The sequence below is a fragment of the Rhizophagus irregularis genome, chromosome 7, assembly GCF_026210795.1.
Source record: "Rhizophagus irregularis chromosome 7, complete sequence".
In the NCBI taxonomy this organism is placed as follows: Eukaryota; Fungi; Glomeromycota; class Glomeromycetes; order Glomerales; family Glomeraceae; genus Rhizophagus; species Rhizophagus irregularis.
This window is the reverse complement of record NC_089435.1, coordinates 1,078,304-1,092,440: the sequence shown is the minus strand read 5'-3', so window position 1 is coordinate 1,092,440 and position 14,137 is coordinate 1,078,304. Positions and strand designations below refer to the sequence as shown.

Genomic DNA, 14,137 nt, shown 5'->3' with positions numbered 1-14,137 from the left:
TACGCAAGAAAATTCTTGTTTACATATATATTAAATCTTAGACGATCGGAATTTTTCTCGAACCGTGTTGCAGATCAGTTACAAAAAAAGTTGTTCTTTAAAATAAGATCATAATAAAATCTCATTGAGCTTTATTTATAAACTAACAACTATAATGAAGGTTCTCTTTGATAAATATGACAAACGATAATATTCCTTAAAAATTATAATCCGGGTAAATTTAAATACGAAACGAAAATTTCTAATCTAGTTAAGTAAGTAAAGGCTTAAATATTGCTTCAAATGATATTCAAGATTATCTTTTTGATTGATGGTAAATGTTAGGTTCTCATGTTCCGAATTTTGTAAATCAATTCCGAGAATATTTTTATTCAAATAACTATTGATCAAAAGAGGTGAAACGATTTCGCATAGTACCTGATAAAACCTGGTATCAATTTGTTGCCGATAGTAGAAAATACATTCATTTTCGTTAGATTGAACGTTATGTTCTTTTGGTGGCTTGTTTAATAAGTATGTAACGGTATCGTAACAGATTTCCTTACAATTAACGTAATAATGACAAAAATCATTCGGTGGACGGAAAAAAAAGGTGGTAGGATGAAGAGGTATAGTGGTAAGTTGAGGAGTTTGCGTACTAGGATGAACGGCATCCGTAGTTGTCACGTGAAGAGTATTTTCGGAAGTAAGGTTCTGTTGCAGCGAGATGTTGTAGTTATTGGAGTCCGGATAAGTAGTATTGAACGGGGGTAGTGGGCTAAAAGCTTGATCCTGGTTCATGTTTAAATTGGATCGAGTATTTTTCTAGGGAATTATTTAAAAAAGTAAAGATCGAAATATTAGAAACTATTGTATGAACTGTATACTGTAGAAGAACACACACTATTGAAAATCTTACTTCACAAAAATTGCTGATCGAGTTCTTTATTTGAAGAGAAGCTTTAAGTTGAGAAAAAAAAAAGAATCTTTATATAAAATTTTGAATATTTTGTCGATCGCAAACTTACTAACATTGCATTTAATCAACTTCCTAATTGAGATTGTCTACAATGAGTATATGAAGAACCTGTTTTTTTGTGTAGCGCAAATCTTAAATGATCATGCGCACGGGGTCACAATTCCCGGACGCCAAAAATAAAGAACTATTCTAGAAGTATAAAAAAGCAAAGTATGAGGGTTATCTTTATTTCTATATAAAAATTTATTATTCTTTTACACATTATAAAGTTCGTATGACAAGTTGATTTTTATTTTATTTTTTTAATTAAAACTTTATTGGTATTGAAATAATTGCAAACGCAATATCAACGTAAGTAAATACGTTGGGTCAATGAAGTATCTATCTAATACAAAAAATTGAAATTATACTATAAAAACCTAACTATGTTGTAATACAGTCTATTTAGTATTTACTCGCTATCGCTATCTTCCCTTGCACCTTGGACGCTTGCAACACGTTTATTATTTACATTCAAAATTGCACTTTCTGTTTCTTCCTTCAAAAATCGTAGAAAGTAATATCACGTGATTTCTCGGCAAAATTATTATCCAAATAACTCCTATCGGTTATTGTTTTAACCGGAATTGGTGATCTTTCCATTTGTGATCCAAAATTTTCTGATTTTTACGCTTCCTGCCGTCTTGCTCCTGCGTGAAGAATTTTTCTTTGTTTGACCCGAGTTTTCCTTAACTTTTCTGTTCGATAAACTCGTATCATTATCCTTCTTCTGCTTTAATTTTTTTGGTAATAATTCTGACTTCTTCTTTTTCTAATTTTTTCGTCTTTCATCGTTACATCCGTTACATCAACTTCTAGTTCTCGAACAAGACTTTCCAAATCCGTAATAGTCTACTTAAATTTTTCTATTTCCTCTTTTTGAAGAAATATTATTCGTTCTTGGTTTAACATCTCTTCCAATTCACGTGACCTCATATCTTTGCTGCGGTCGGCTGGAAGAGACGAAAAATTTTCTTCGAAAAACTTCGGTAACTTTTTCCTCGGAACTTGACCATCTCATCTTATTAAAAATTTCCAAGATATAACGACTGATACGGACGAGAAACCTTCTTTGTATATCCCTATAGGTAACTCCTTCCAAGTATCTAGTTGTGCTTTAGCGGTAACCCGAAACTCTGGTACCGTCTTTGTATAATAAAAATAATGCAAACACGACTTTTCTATATTTATAAACTCCAAGTAGAACTCCTTTATAAACTTGTTTACCACCGTCACTTGCGTTAATACTGTATTATTTGACATTTTGTATATAGTTTATATATATTTTTTGTAATATATTTCTTCCATTAAAATTTGGTATGAAAGATCAGCGGAAAGAGTCCACAAGTCGATTTTTACATATAAGCATATAAAATATGAAAAACACAATCTATCTTAATATGGCAGGAATGAGGTAAAGTTCATGTGTGTGCATAATAGTATTATTGTAGTTTAGTGGCGGTTCAATTTACCATAATAAGACCGTTTTAAACACATGATATCATTCTTAACGTTAATGATAAAATAGTCAAATAATTATAAGCTTTTTTTTGAGCATCCGATGGATTATATTTTTTCATGGAATTTTTTTTTTAAAAAAAATAAGAATAGAAAGTAAAACAAAGCGAATAATTAATCACCTAATCTTGGCTAATGATGAAATAACTTAACACCACATGTAATTTTTATAATGTAATAAATATATTAACTTAGATCGAATGAATTAACCCCGAGATTATAAATATAAAATCATAAAATCATTAAAATTTTTTAAAATTTAATAAAATTTCAGAATTTTGTTCTTTGGATTTATTTATTTTTTTTTATAAAGGATTATTTAACATATTATTATAGAATATTTACAATAAACCTATTTATTTATTTTAATAAATTTACCATTATGAATATGATTAGTGTTTGAAAGAAACGTAATCTTTGGATATCAGCCCACGCAAGTAATAAGGTACCAGAGTCAGAAACAAGAAAGAAGAATCCTTTTGCCGCAAGAAGGTATACTGTATATGTTTATAAAATTAGGCAAAAGTTTATGACCTCCATAACATCAAATGAAATTGATTTCAATTTCTGACAATATCGTTTACATAATATTTTTAAAGAATATTTAGAAATAAATATTTTGATGGCTAAAAAAAATATGGTGAAAATTTAGCATAATACTTCTACGATTATTTGTGATGATTGGATCGAAGCCAAAGTATGGTCATACGGTGTTTTGATCATTGACTCAACCAGTTTAATATCTTATATTATTGTTTTGCAAGATTTAAATATTATCAGTATTTCTTCAGGTTAAATAAAATACCAGTGATGCGTACCATTGAACTTTATTAATTCCGTCAAGAGGTTATGGTAGATAAAATATTTGAAAATGTTCTTTACTATACTAACCAATTTTTAAGTTTGTCATGCGAATAACGAATAATATCAGATATGCAATATGGATAAAATTTTCTTGTTTAAAAATTTCAACATTGAATAATTTTTTTTTTGATAAGTATTAGTTATTTACTGATCTAGTAGTATATAAATGGGTTATCATCCGAAGGATGATGACCCATTTATATACTAAATTAGGTCAGTAAATAACTTTTTTATCATCCTGGACACGGGCATCTAGTTGATCAGTGATCACTGATCATATAAAATAAACTATTTTAGACTTTTGTGTATTAGTGTATTTGTCAGCTTGACGAAACTTTTTTTTTCTTCTTTCCTTTAGTTTTACACGATTTTCCTCAAAAATGACAAGCAAAACTACATCAAAAGTAAGCAGTAAGCATAACAGGGCTCCCTATGAAAGACCTACACAAGAGGAAATTAAAAAATACCAAAATGCAGCAACACCAGCTGCAACTCAACGTAATACAAAGATGTGGTTAAAGAGACTAAAGGAATTTCAAAATGATATTTGATATGTAGAAAATATTGAAGATATTCAATCAAAATCACAACTTTGTAATATACTCATTAAATTTATTATAAAAATGAGACCTGTTAATAAACAATACTATTCTTCAGAATCCATTTATAATTGTGTGTCAGCATTAAATCGATATTTTCAAAATCACTCAGCTATTGCACCATTAGATTTATTCAGTGAACCAGTTTTCAAACCTCTGTTAAACGTTGTGCACTCCAAAATGCGTGAGCTTAACGGTTTGGATATCAAGAAAGGTGCAGATCCACTTACCGAAGATGAACAAAAGCAAATATTATGTCATTCAAGTATGCGTGGTGATAATCCAGAAGGACTGCTACGTAGGGTTTTTTCTGGTTAACCAATCTTACAGCTGCCCGTGGTGGGAGTTATATTAATATTATGGCTTCTGATTTTCAAAGACGACCTGATGGAGCGAGGTTATAATTTTATAATAATACATGAAAAAAATAATCAAGGTAGACAAATTTCCATGTAGAATCTACTAACAGTGAACTATTCTATAATAATTACTCATTTTTATTTTATGAATAAATAAGGTGGTCTAAATTCGCGTCGTAAAAAAGGTAAAACAAGCCAGCCACGAATTTCTGTCATACCACCTGATGAATTTGGAACAACTAATGGACCTTGCCATGACATATCAAAATATTTACGTTTACGACCTGAAAATGCAGAATCCAACTTTTATTTACGGCCCATTAGTGATATTAAAAGTAATCTTCTTTACTGTGTATTACTTTTTTTAGTTTATGTTATTCTATAACTAATTACTCATTTAATTCTAGAAATTAATGAAGACCTATGGTATTTTCCCCTTCATCTTGGTCGGGATAAGCTAAATCAAATGCTTAAAACAATTGCTACTGAAACTGGAATTGATACTGTTAATAAAAAAATTTCAAATCATTCTACAAGAAAATCCGCTATTCAGAATTTAAATAATCAAGATGTTGATGCACAACAAATTATGGCATTTTCTGGACATCATTCTTTAGCAGGAGTCAATGCATACAGAATGCCTAATGAAAAGCAGATGATGGAAGTAACAAAAAAGGCTTTTCCAGCACAATCAAATCCTTCTATCGTTGGCAAAAGCAGTACATTGGTAAATATATAAAAAGACATTTTATTTCATAATAGTACAATATTTAATTTTTATTTTTATTATAGAATACAACAAGAAGCTCTGAGTTTACAAGAAATTCTCCTATTTCAATCGAAGTGGTTTCTAAAGGTACGTAAATAATTATTATCTTTTCTATAAATAATAATTATAAATTGACATTTTACTCATTTGATATAGAAGAGCACTGTGAATCGATCATTGGTTTGAAAAGCACTAGTACTAAAGAAATTGAGAGTACAAAAGTAACTAAACGTGATAAATTTAAAACAACTTTTAAAGGAAAATTCAGGTCGCCTCTTATAGATTTAAATAAGAAAGTACCAAGTGATGACTCTCAATCTTCTCAAAATATGACTCTTGATTTGGAGGGAATGAAAGTTCATATCACTAATTGTAATGTATCTATAAATATTAGTAAAAATTGAACGTGAATGTATTAAAATGTATTATAATAATAGCAAACCAATAAAAATTAATAAATTGTAACTATTCAATTAAACTATAATTACTATAGCTTATCATACTGGTTAAATAGTTTATAAACGGCGAAAAAAATACTAGATGCCCATTAGTGGCCAGGTGATAATATCTGTTATAAACATATTTGCATATTCCTATTTTTAAAAAAGAAGAATACAAAAATAAACATCATCTGGATCGAAAAAAATAAACCCGAACGATTAGTACTTGTAAAAACTTACCTAAAGAAAAACTATTTAACATATCTATCTAATTTAAGCGTTTCCCATTCTTTTCGTGAAAAATCCACTCAGCTAATTTCTCATTTGAAATCGGTAACGTTTTCTTTGCTATCGACTTCTTTAACAGCTTTATGACTCTAACTCCATATCTTTTCCGCAGATTTTACCATTTTTCTCATTTTTCTTCTCTTGAAAACTTTATTAATACTATCAATTCACCATTGATCTGAAGAATGTACCAAAAGCGAAAACGTATCCTTTTTCTCATAAATCACAAATTATCCGCTTTCGTCACAGTATCTTCGGATATTATTAATTTTGAGGTACAGTATTATATTTAATTTGACTGTACAAAGTTTTTGAAGTGGTTGCGGTCGAAATGACGTTAAATTATTGGGCTAACTATCCGAGTGAACAATTGCGGTCCGAAATGATGACGTTTGCTTGAGATGACGTTAAATTTATCCTGAACAATTTTATTGGTTAATTTATTTAATTAAGTAATGATCCATAAATTTGCGTAGTAAAGCAATTTAGAAAATCCAATTATGTAAATCATTAGGGGAACGATTCAATCGATTCATTTAGGTTATGTAGACCTGGACTATTTTTAGTAACTATAATACTTTATTTTCTTCCTTTCTTCAGATTATTGTAAATTAATAAATGTTGTTATATTTATGATTTAATTTCTGAATTACTTGTTTAATAACCAATTATTTTGTTAAAAGTTTATAAAAAGGTCAAAAAGTATCAAAATATATATGACTAAATTTCTTTGTGATGCAGCCTAAATCATTCAATTTAGTTTTATTTAAACGTTTTTCAGAATTTATGGTAAATAAGTTTGATTGGTAACGCGAGATGATTAATAATTGTAGCTTAAAAAAACGTAAATAGTTTATCAGAATAATCAGAATAATTAGAATCAGTATAATTAGTAATATATGACTTTATTTCTCAATTCTTATTATTTACGTTATAACTAACTTGTTTATAAATTTTGTTAAATTTCTAGAATAACAAAAAAATACACGATTTGAATGATTTAAATGTTAAGAATTCTTTCTCTTTTATGATACTAAGTCACATAATTGATAATAATAATAATTACTATGTATAAATATTGTTAAGTTTTAAATTTGTTATTTAATACATTTATCAAATAAAAATAATGAAATTCGATTTAATACTATAAATTCTATAAATCATAATTAATCCTTGATATATAAAACGGTTACCATAAATCCTTATATATTTATTAAATCTTACAATCATCTAGTAAATAAATATAAATATTATAAATTTAATTAATATGTACAATTGTAAACAAATGTTTTCACAGCATTATTTCATATACTGTACCGAAGTTTTCATTTATCTCATCATCATCAATTATAATTTTGTAACTCAATAAATCTTGTGCTAAATGTTCATTTAATTTAGCCGAATAAGTAATTTTTCTACTGGCATAACAAGAATTTGGATGATATGTAATTTTCGGTTCATTTTCTAAAAATAATCAATAAAATAAGTAAAATGCAAATTTGTATTAAAGATTAAATCTATAATTACCAGGTATAGGTACTCTTTTTTCATCGTCATTTTCAGGTGGATATTTAAAAAGCCATATCGCAAATTTAAATTTACATTCACTAGCAGTTTGTCTTTTTTTAGGATCATTATCCCAACATCTTTTCATAAATTCAACATATTCTAGCACAGTTCCTTCTGCGATTTTTGGTCTTATGCCTTCACAAATATCTAAATGAAGTTGAAAATCATAAGAAACATTATAAAATGCTGGAGTTCCTGATGCCAATTCCCACATTATAATGCCCAAACTATATATATCAGCAGCTTTTGTATATGGGTTACCACGTAAAACTTCCGGCGCCATATAAGGAAGAACTCCATATATCTCATCTTTCGTATTAGATCGATTAACTGGTCCACATAATCCAAGGTCACTAGTATATGCAATTCCTTTCCCCGCATACAATATATTTCCACTATGAAAATCCCCATGAACAAGATCTGAGTCATGAATTGCTTCAAGCACTATTGAAATAGCGAATAAAATTCTAAATTTATCATTTGGGTTATATTTTATTCCTGGTAAATTATTTCTTAAATTTCCTGGTAGTAGATAAATTATAGCCATATAATTTAATGTATCTGGATGCTGAGTTATTCCAAGTACTGGGATAATATAAGAACCTTCTGATCCTACTTTATGTTGGCACTTCAAATATAATTTCCACTGTATTTATTTTTTAAAAAAATATTTATTATTATTTTAAATTAAACACTTTTATAATTAATATTGAATAATCGCTTACCTCATTTAAGAAATCCTCAGTAATATTTGCAGAATCATTTAAGCTTTTAATTGCTACAAGGAAGCCATAATTTTCACTATTACAATGATAATTTTCATCTTTATACATTGTACGTTTCCAATCTTGTTTTTCATAATCCCATTGTTCAATAAGACCATCTAACCAAAGTCCTTTGTATACAGTGCTAAATCCACCTTGTGCAAGAAATTGAATATGTCTTAATCTATTATAAGGAATCCATTCAAGTAACTCAAAATTATTTCTTGCATTTAATTGTGATTCTTGAATTAATTTATCAATACATTCATTTCCACTAGTCCAATTACCAAAATTTTGTTGAAATCTTTTGGAATTACATTCTTTGCACCAATTAAGACTTGTATTTGGTTGATTACATTCAGGGCACAAACCATGTGTTTGATTAAGTATTATATCTTCATAAACACCTGAATCGCCATCAGAAAAATCATTTAAGGTCACAGTATTAACTTTATTGGCGACCTTGTCCTCTTCATTAATATTCTCATCTTTTGAATGAGTATTATTGATTTTTGAAGGTTCCATAATTAATTAGCATCAAAGTTTAGTAATATTTGAAGTTATATATATACACGCACAATATATAAACGAGATGGTGATACGATACGACAAACTTATGTGTCATCTGATCCCAATGAAGTTCTTAGCATTAAGTTTGATAATATTTGACACACACGCAACATATAAGCGTTATAATGTTTCAGATGGTGATACGATACGACAAACTTATGTGTCATCTGATCCTGGTGATCCAAATAAATAGCATTAAAATTTAATAATATTTGAAGTTACATCACACACGCGCAACATATAAACGTTAAAATGTTTCAGATGGTGATACGATACGACAAACTTATGTGTCATCTGATCCCGGTGATCCAAATAATAATATATTAAAATTTTAGTGCAATGTTTCTAATTTTAGCCATAAAATGTCTATTTAATCCAAAATTATGTAAGATCACAATATCGAACTTGGGTTTCCAATTCGGTTCTTGATTATACTTTTAAAATCGTCAAAAAAAAAAAAATTATGAGTGATCGACAAAATGATCGACTTTGTGATTTCGACTAAATTCGGGTCTGTTGATCATAGAATTGATTAGAGAGAGAGCCAATTCTGGAGTCCGGACATTGCAGAAATTTTTAAAATCGAAACCATATTGTGACCAAGTCGAAATTTTATCATAGACCTTATAACCAAGGCTTGGTCACGATATGGTCTCACATCGTTACAATAAGTTTAAGTCAATCGTATGTATAAAGTTGATGCATATTAAGGAGATCGTCACCTGATCTAATCGGATCGTACAAAAATAGTATTGAAATCACAAAATACAAATTAAAGTTATAATTAACGCATATTTAAGTTGTAATAAATAGATATTAAAGTGATATTAAAGTTAACGCAAACATATATATAATTTATGTTGAATAGATAATAAAGTTAAAGTAAATGTACATTCAATTTATATTGAATAAATATTAAAGTGATAGTAAAGTTATATAATAAATTTATTTTTGAAGCTGTAAATAAGTTGTAAAGTATCTTACAAACTAATAGTAGAGTGTTCTATTCTAAATCTAATCGTAAATGTAAATTGATGTAAAATGTTATATCGATAATAAACATTAAATGGTATTGAAAAAATATAAACTTCGCATATGCAAATCATTTCTGATCGCCTCCGATGCTAAGCCATCTAAAAAAAGAATAATGAGATATTAGTAAACACGCTCGTAAAATAATAAAGAAAAAAAAGAAAATTACTTACCAAAATTTCACGTTCAAAACGCCAAGGAACAAACCGTTTTTAAAAAAAAAGAAAAATTAGTACCGTATTTTGCGGTAAGTAAGCACCCCCCGAAAGTAAGCACCCCTGGCCAGAATTATGGCGATTTTGGCCAAAATTATGAGGATCTTGGCCAGCATCAAGTGCAAAAAAGGGGTGCTTATATACCGCAAAATACGGTAATTGTAGAAAATTTTGTATACTGCTCACCAAAATCCCACGTCCAATGAACCAAAGAACACCTAAAAAAAATATAAAATAACTATAAAAAAGAAATAAAATGAAACATTTAATAAACGATTCATTGAAAATTTTTTTTAAAAAATAATATTCACATCCGAAGAACCCAATTTCAGCTATCCGATATTTTTTGTTAGCAACAACTGAGGAAGATCGTCTAAAAAAAGAAAAAACAAGTCTGCCAAAGTCTCTACAAAAAAAGAGAAATAAAGGAAAAGAAAAAGCAAATTCACAACGAAACTTACTCTTTCTTTTAATTTCGATGACTGGCCAACCGGGACTTATAAGAAATAAAAAAAAAGTAATAAAAACATTTTTTCAAAGTCTTCAAATTATTTTCAAAAACTTACCCGATTCTGTCATATCTGAGTTGGAGTCAACTTCCTTACAAAAGAGTAAAAAAAGTTAGAGAACTTTTTTTTTGAAATTTCAAAAAAGAAAATTTGAAATTTAAAAGTTGAGAATCCAAACTTTGGAGTCATTTTCCTAAAAAAAAGTAAAGAAAAACGTTAAAAAAAACGTTTTTCCATTTTGAAGTTTTGCAGTACCAACTTCGGAGCCAATTTTCTAAAAATAAAGAAACGTTAAAAAAAGTTTTTCTTAAGTTTCAAAAAATTCAAAACTTACCTATCAGGATTTCAGTATCCAAATCAGAATCAATTTCCCTAAAAAATTGAACTGAAAACATTAAACTTTTTTTTTTAAGTTTCGAAAAGAAAGTTTTGAAAAAACTCAAAACTTACTTGAAATGTTTACTTTGGAGCCAATTTCTACAAAAAGAGAAAAATTTTAAAAAATGTATTTTTTAAAGAGAGTTTTACTCTTTTCAGAATCTCATGTTATTAAGATTATTAGGATGATATGTAGGAGAATATGTGTTATTAGGATGATTAGGAATGAAAATAAGATTCAAATCATCAAATGTACTGTTCAATATGATTATAAAGTGAAAGTTATTTTCATCTTGAATAACTCCCGTTTCTTTTTCTGGGAGGTATATATAAGAAGACTAAATAGTTATAAGGAAAAATAACGAGAGAGAAAAAGAAAGAGGTTCAAAAATTATTTGGCATAGTAATTTAGACTTTTATAAACATTAAGCGTAGTAATTTAGACTTTTATAGAAATGTGAGTACAAATTAGACTATATAATAATAGTAAATTTAAGTTTAGACTTTTACAGTAAAATTAAGCGTAGTAATTTAGACTTTTACAGAAATGCGAGTACAAGTCTAATATATATATTTATGACTTTTCCATAAGTCGCAATTGTTATATTGAACGAAAATTTTATACGTATATTATTTTTTACATTATAAAATATTTTAACTTCAATTTTTCCTTAGTATTTAAAAAATACTACAAACGAAGTATGAACATAAAAATATAAAATAAATTAAAATGATATTTTCAAGTAATTTATTTTAAGTGATTTATAATCATTAAATATTCCATATGAAATAAACTTTTTCTTTTAACTTTTATTTGAATAATTCTTTTAAATTATTTTTCTTGTATACCTTTCAATAAATTTTACGCGACACATCATTGTAGTATCACTGTCATTTTTAAAAAAAATGCTTTGAAGTTGATATGCTTCTCATAATGTTTAGCGTAACTATATTAGACAACAATAAATCACATTTAACTATTCCGCAAGTACTTTAGCAACAAATAAAGAACTTCCGAACAGATGGTAAATATTATTGCTTTGCCATTTTAAGATATATTGAATGTATATTTTATTCAGCAATATTTTATTTCTAGAGGACGTTATGGCTACCACTAGAAATAATGGTCATACCAAAATGGATATTTATTAAGAAGATGAAGAAATGACAGATGCTGATGATATAGAACTGAAATGATAAAATAAGCGAAGATTTGAGTCTTACTAACCATTTATTACTTTCTTTTTTTTTAGACGGTATGTTTTTAGGTCTTTGGGTTAGGAAGTGTAGAATTTCGCATTATATTTAGTGTCTTATTTTAAATTATTCTTTTAATAAAACGTTTCTTGTTTCTCTCCTTTCACGGATTACAGGTATTTGATTGTATGGGAATTCAGTAGGTGTTCATGAAACATTTACTAATTTTTTTTTTGCAGCCAACTCTCTGGATCTCTTTGGGCATATTGGTTTTCATATTTTGGTAAGTATTATTTTCCTTTATTTATTTATATTAATAAACAATTACTCAACTTCGTTCTTTTTTTCTTAGATAGTTTCTTCTAGTTTCTCTATGCAAGATTTTAGAGAGTTTTTTTGTTTTCTTTTAATACTAACAAGGTAAATTGAAAGAAGTATTATTTTGTTTATTTTATTCAAGGAATTTACTAATATGACTAAGTATCTTATATTGATAACTATACTTAGTTTTTATCAGCAATGCAAACATTCTGGGTTTTTTAGTATAAACTGACTTGAGGTTAAGGGGTCATAAGCTTTCTCACCAGCTGGCAAAGTGTATGAAGTTTCTTTAATTCACAAAGAAAGCCTTGCTAAAGTCATCTTTAGCGTAGGTCTAGTAATACATTGCCTTAATTGAGCGTGGCTACGAAGTTTATGATTCTCCAACTACAGTATATATATATATCAATTACGTTTAATTATACCATTTATTTTACTATTTAAATTTAAATGCTCACTAGCAATTTGACAAACCACTTTAAAATGTATAACAAAAAATTTTGTAACAGATAGATATTTAACATTTATAGTAAAATGATTTGTACAATACATGATCGTTAGGCGTACTAATTATATTGTATTGTAGCATTATTCTATTATTACGGTATATTTTTTAGATTATTAATATTAAAATAGTATAATTATATAGAATTTATAAATGATAGTTTATAATCGGCTTTTTATTAAATGAAATTATTGAAATTTATTACATAACTTTATTAATAAACAAAAAAGTAAAGAAACCGTTAAATAAATGTCTAATGCATCGAAAAAATGTATTATATTAATTGTTTCAGCTAATTTTCGATGATATTTACTATCTATTTAAGACTATGTTACAACTTCAAAAAGACTTCGTATTAGTGTGTCATCGACGGTTTCACGAGATAGTCTGACACTATAATTATCACGTGTCCGATACTAGATCGTTATAATTTGATAGCGATCACTTAACTGTATGGTAGCAAATCACGGGTTTCTGCAAAGTAATTATATCACATGTATAAAATGAAACAAAAATTAAAGAAATTTATGATTATTTAAAAAATAATCAAATAGATATAGATACATCATATAAAAGACCTTTATTTAATTATATTAATTTTTGTAAATATTTAAATTTAGGTTCAATTATGAAGATAACAAAAATTATTGATGATTCATCTGAAAGATTAATTATTTTAAAAATATGAAATATTTAACTTTTCATTAATAAAAATGTAAAAATAATCTTTATATACCCAAACAATTTAGTTATCAAATATATCTTATTCTATTTTGAAAAACTTGAATCTCTTTAATTGTTGTAATAATATAGATAATAATATATTAACTGGATTAATGGCAGTTTGTAAATCAATTATAGAGGTGAAACTTTATTTCGAACAATTTGAAAATAATATGAAATTTCTAGATTAATCGAAACTCAAAAAAAAATTGTACAATATTCATTTCAGATTCGATTATGGATGTTGTTTCTCACAAGATGAACCATTTTGTAACACTTTGTAACACTCTTGAAAACTCTTTAATAAACATGCAAATTCTATTCAATATTTCACAAGATTTAGACCATTTACCACGGAAATTCTCTCATCATTAGTAAATTTAAAAGAATTAAATTTGCATGGTAAATGTTCAACTCAACAAAGTAAATAGAATTATTTAGAGTTTTTATAATTGCCTCATTTACAATTTTTGGAAGTTTATAGAATTCCAAACAAATATACAATAAATTTAATTGGGAG

The 14,137-nt window shown here is 27.4% G+C and overlaps 2 protein-coding genes across 2 annotated transcripts; both read right to left on the bottom strand.

Moving 5' to 3' along the window:
• Window positions 1-246: 246 nt before the first annotated feature.
• OCT59_027054 (uncharacterized protein) lies at window positions 247-780 on the bottom strand (the record flags this gene model as incomplete). Its single annotated transcript, XM_025333690.2, has 1 exon — window positions 247-780. One exon carries the CDS (start codon window positions 778-780, stop codon window positions 247-249), a length of 534 nt encoding a protein of 177 aa, XP_025170134.1.
• Window positions 781-7,047: 6,267 nt separating this feature from the next.
• On the bottom strand, window positions 7,048-8,692 carry OCT59_027053 (uncharacterized protein; the record flags this gene model as incomplete). Its single annotated transcript, XM_066136680.1, has 6 exons — window positions 7,048-7,064; window positions 7,152-7,298; window positions 7,362-7,480; window positions 7,787-8,049; window positions 8,129-8,181; window positions 8,485-8,692. The coding sequence occupies 6 exons, from the start codon at window positions 8,690-8,692 to the stop codon at window positions 7,048-7,050; spliced, it is 807 nt and encodes a 268-aa protein (XP_065993145.1).
• Between the last annotated feature and the right edge of the window lie 5,445 nt (window positions 8,693-14,137).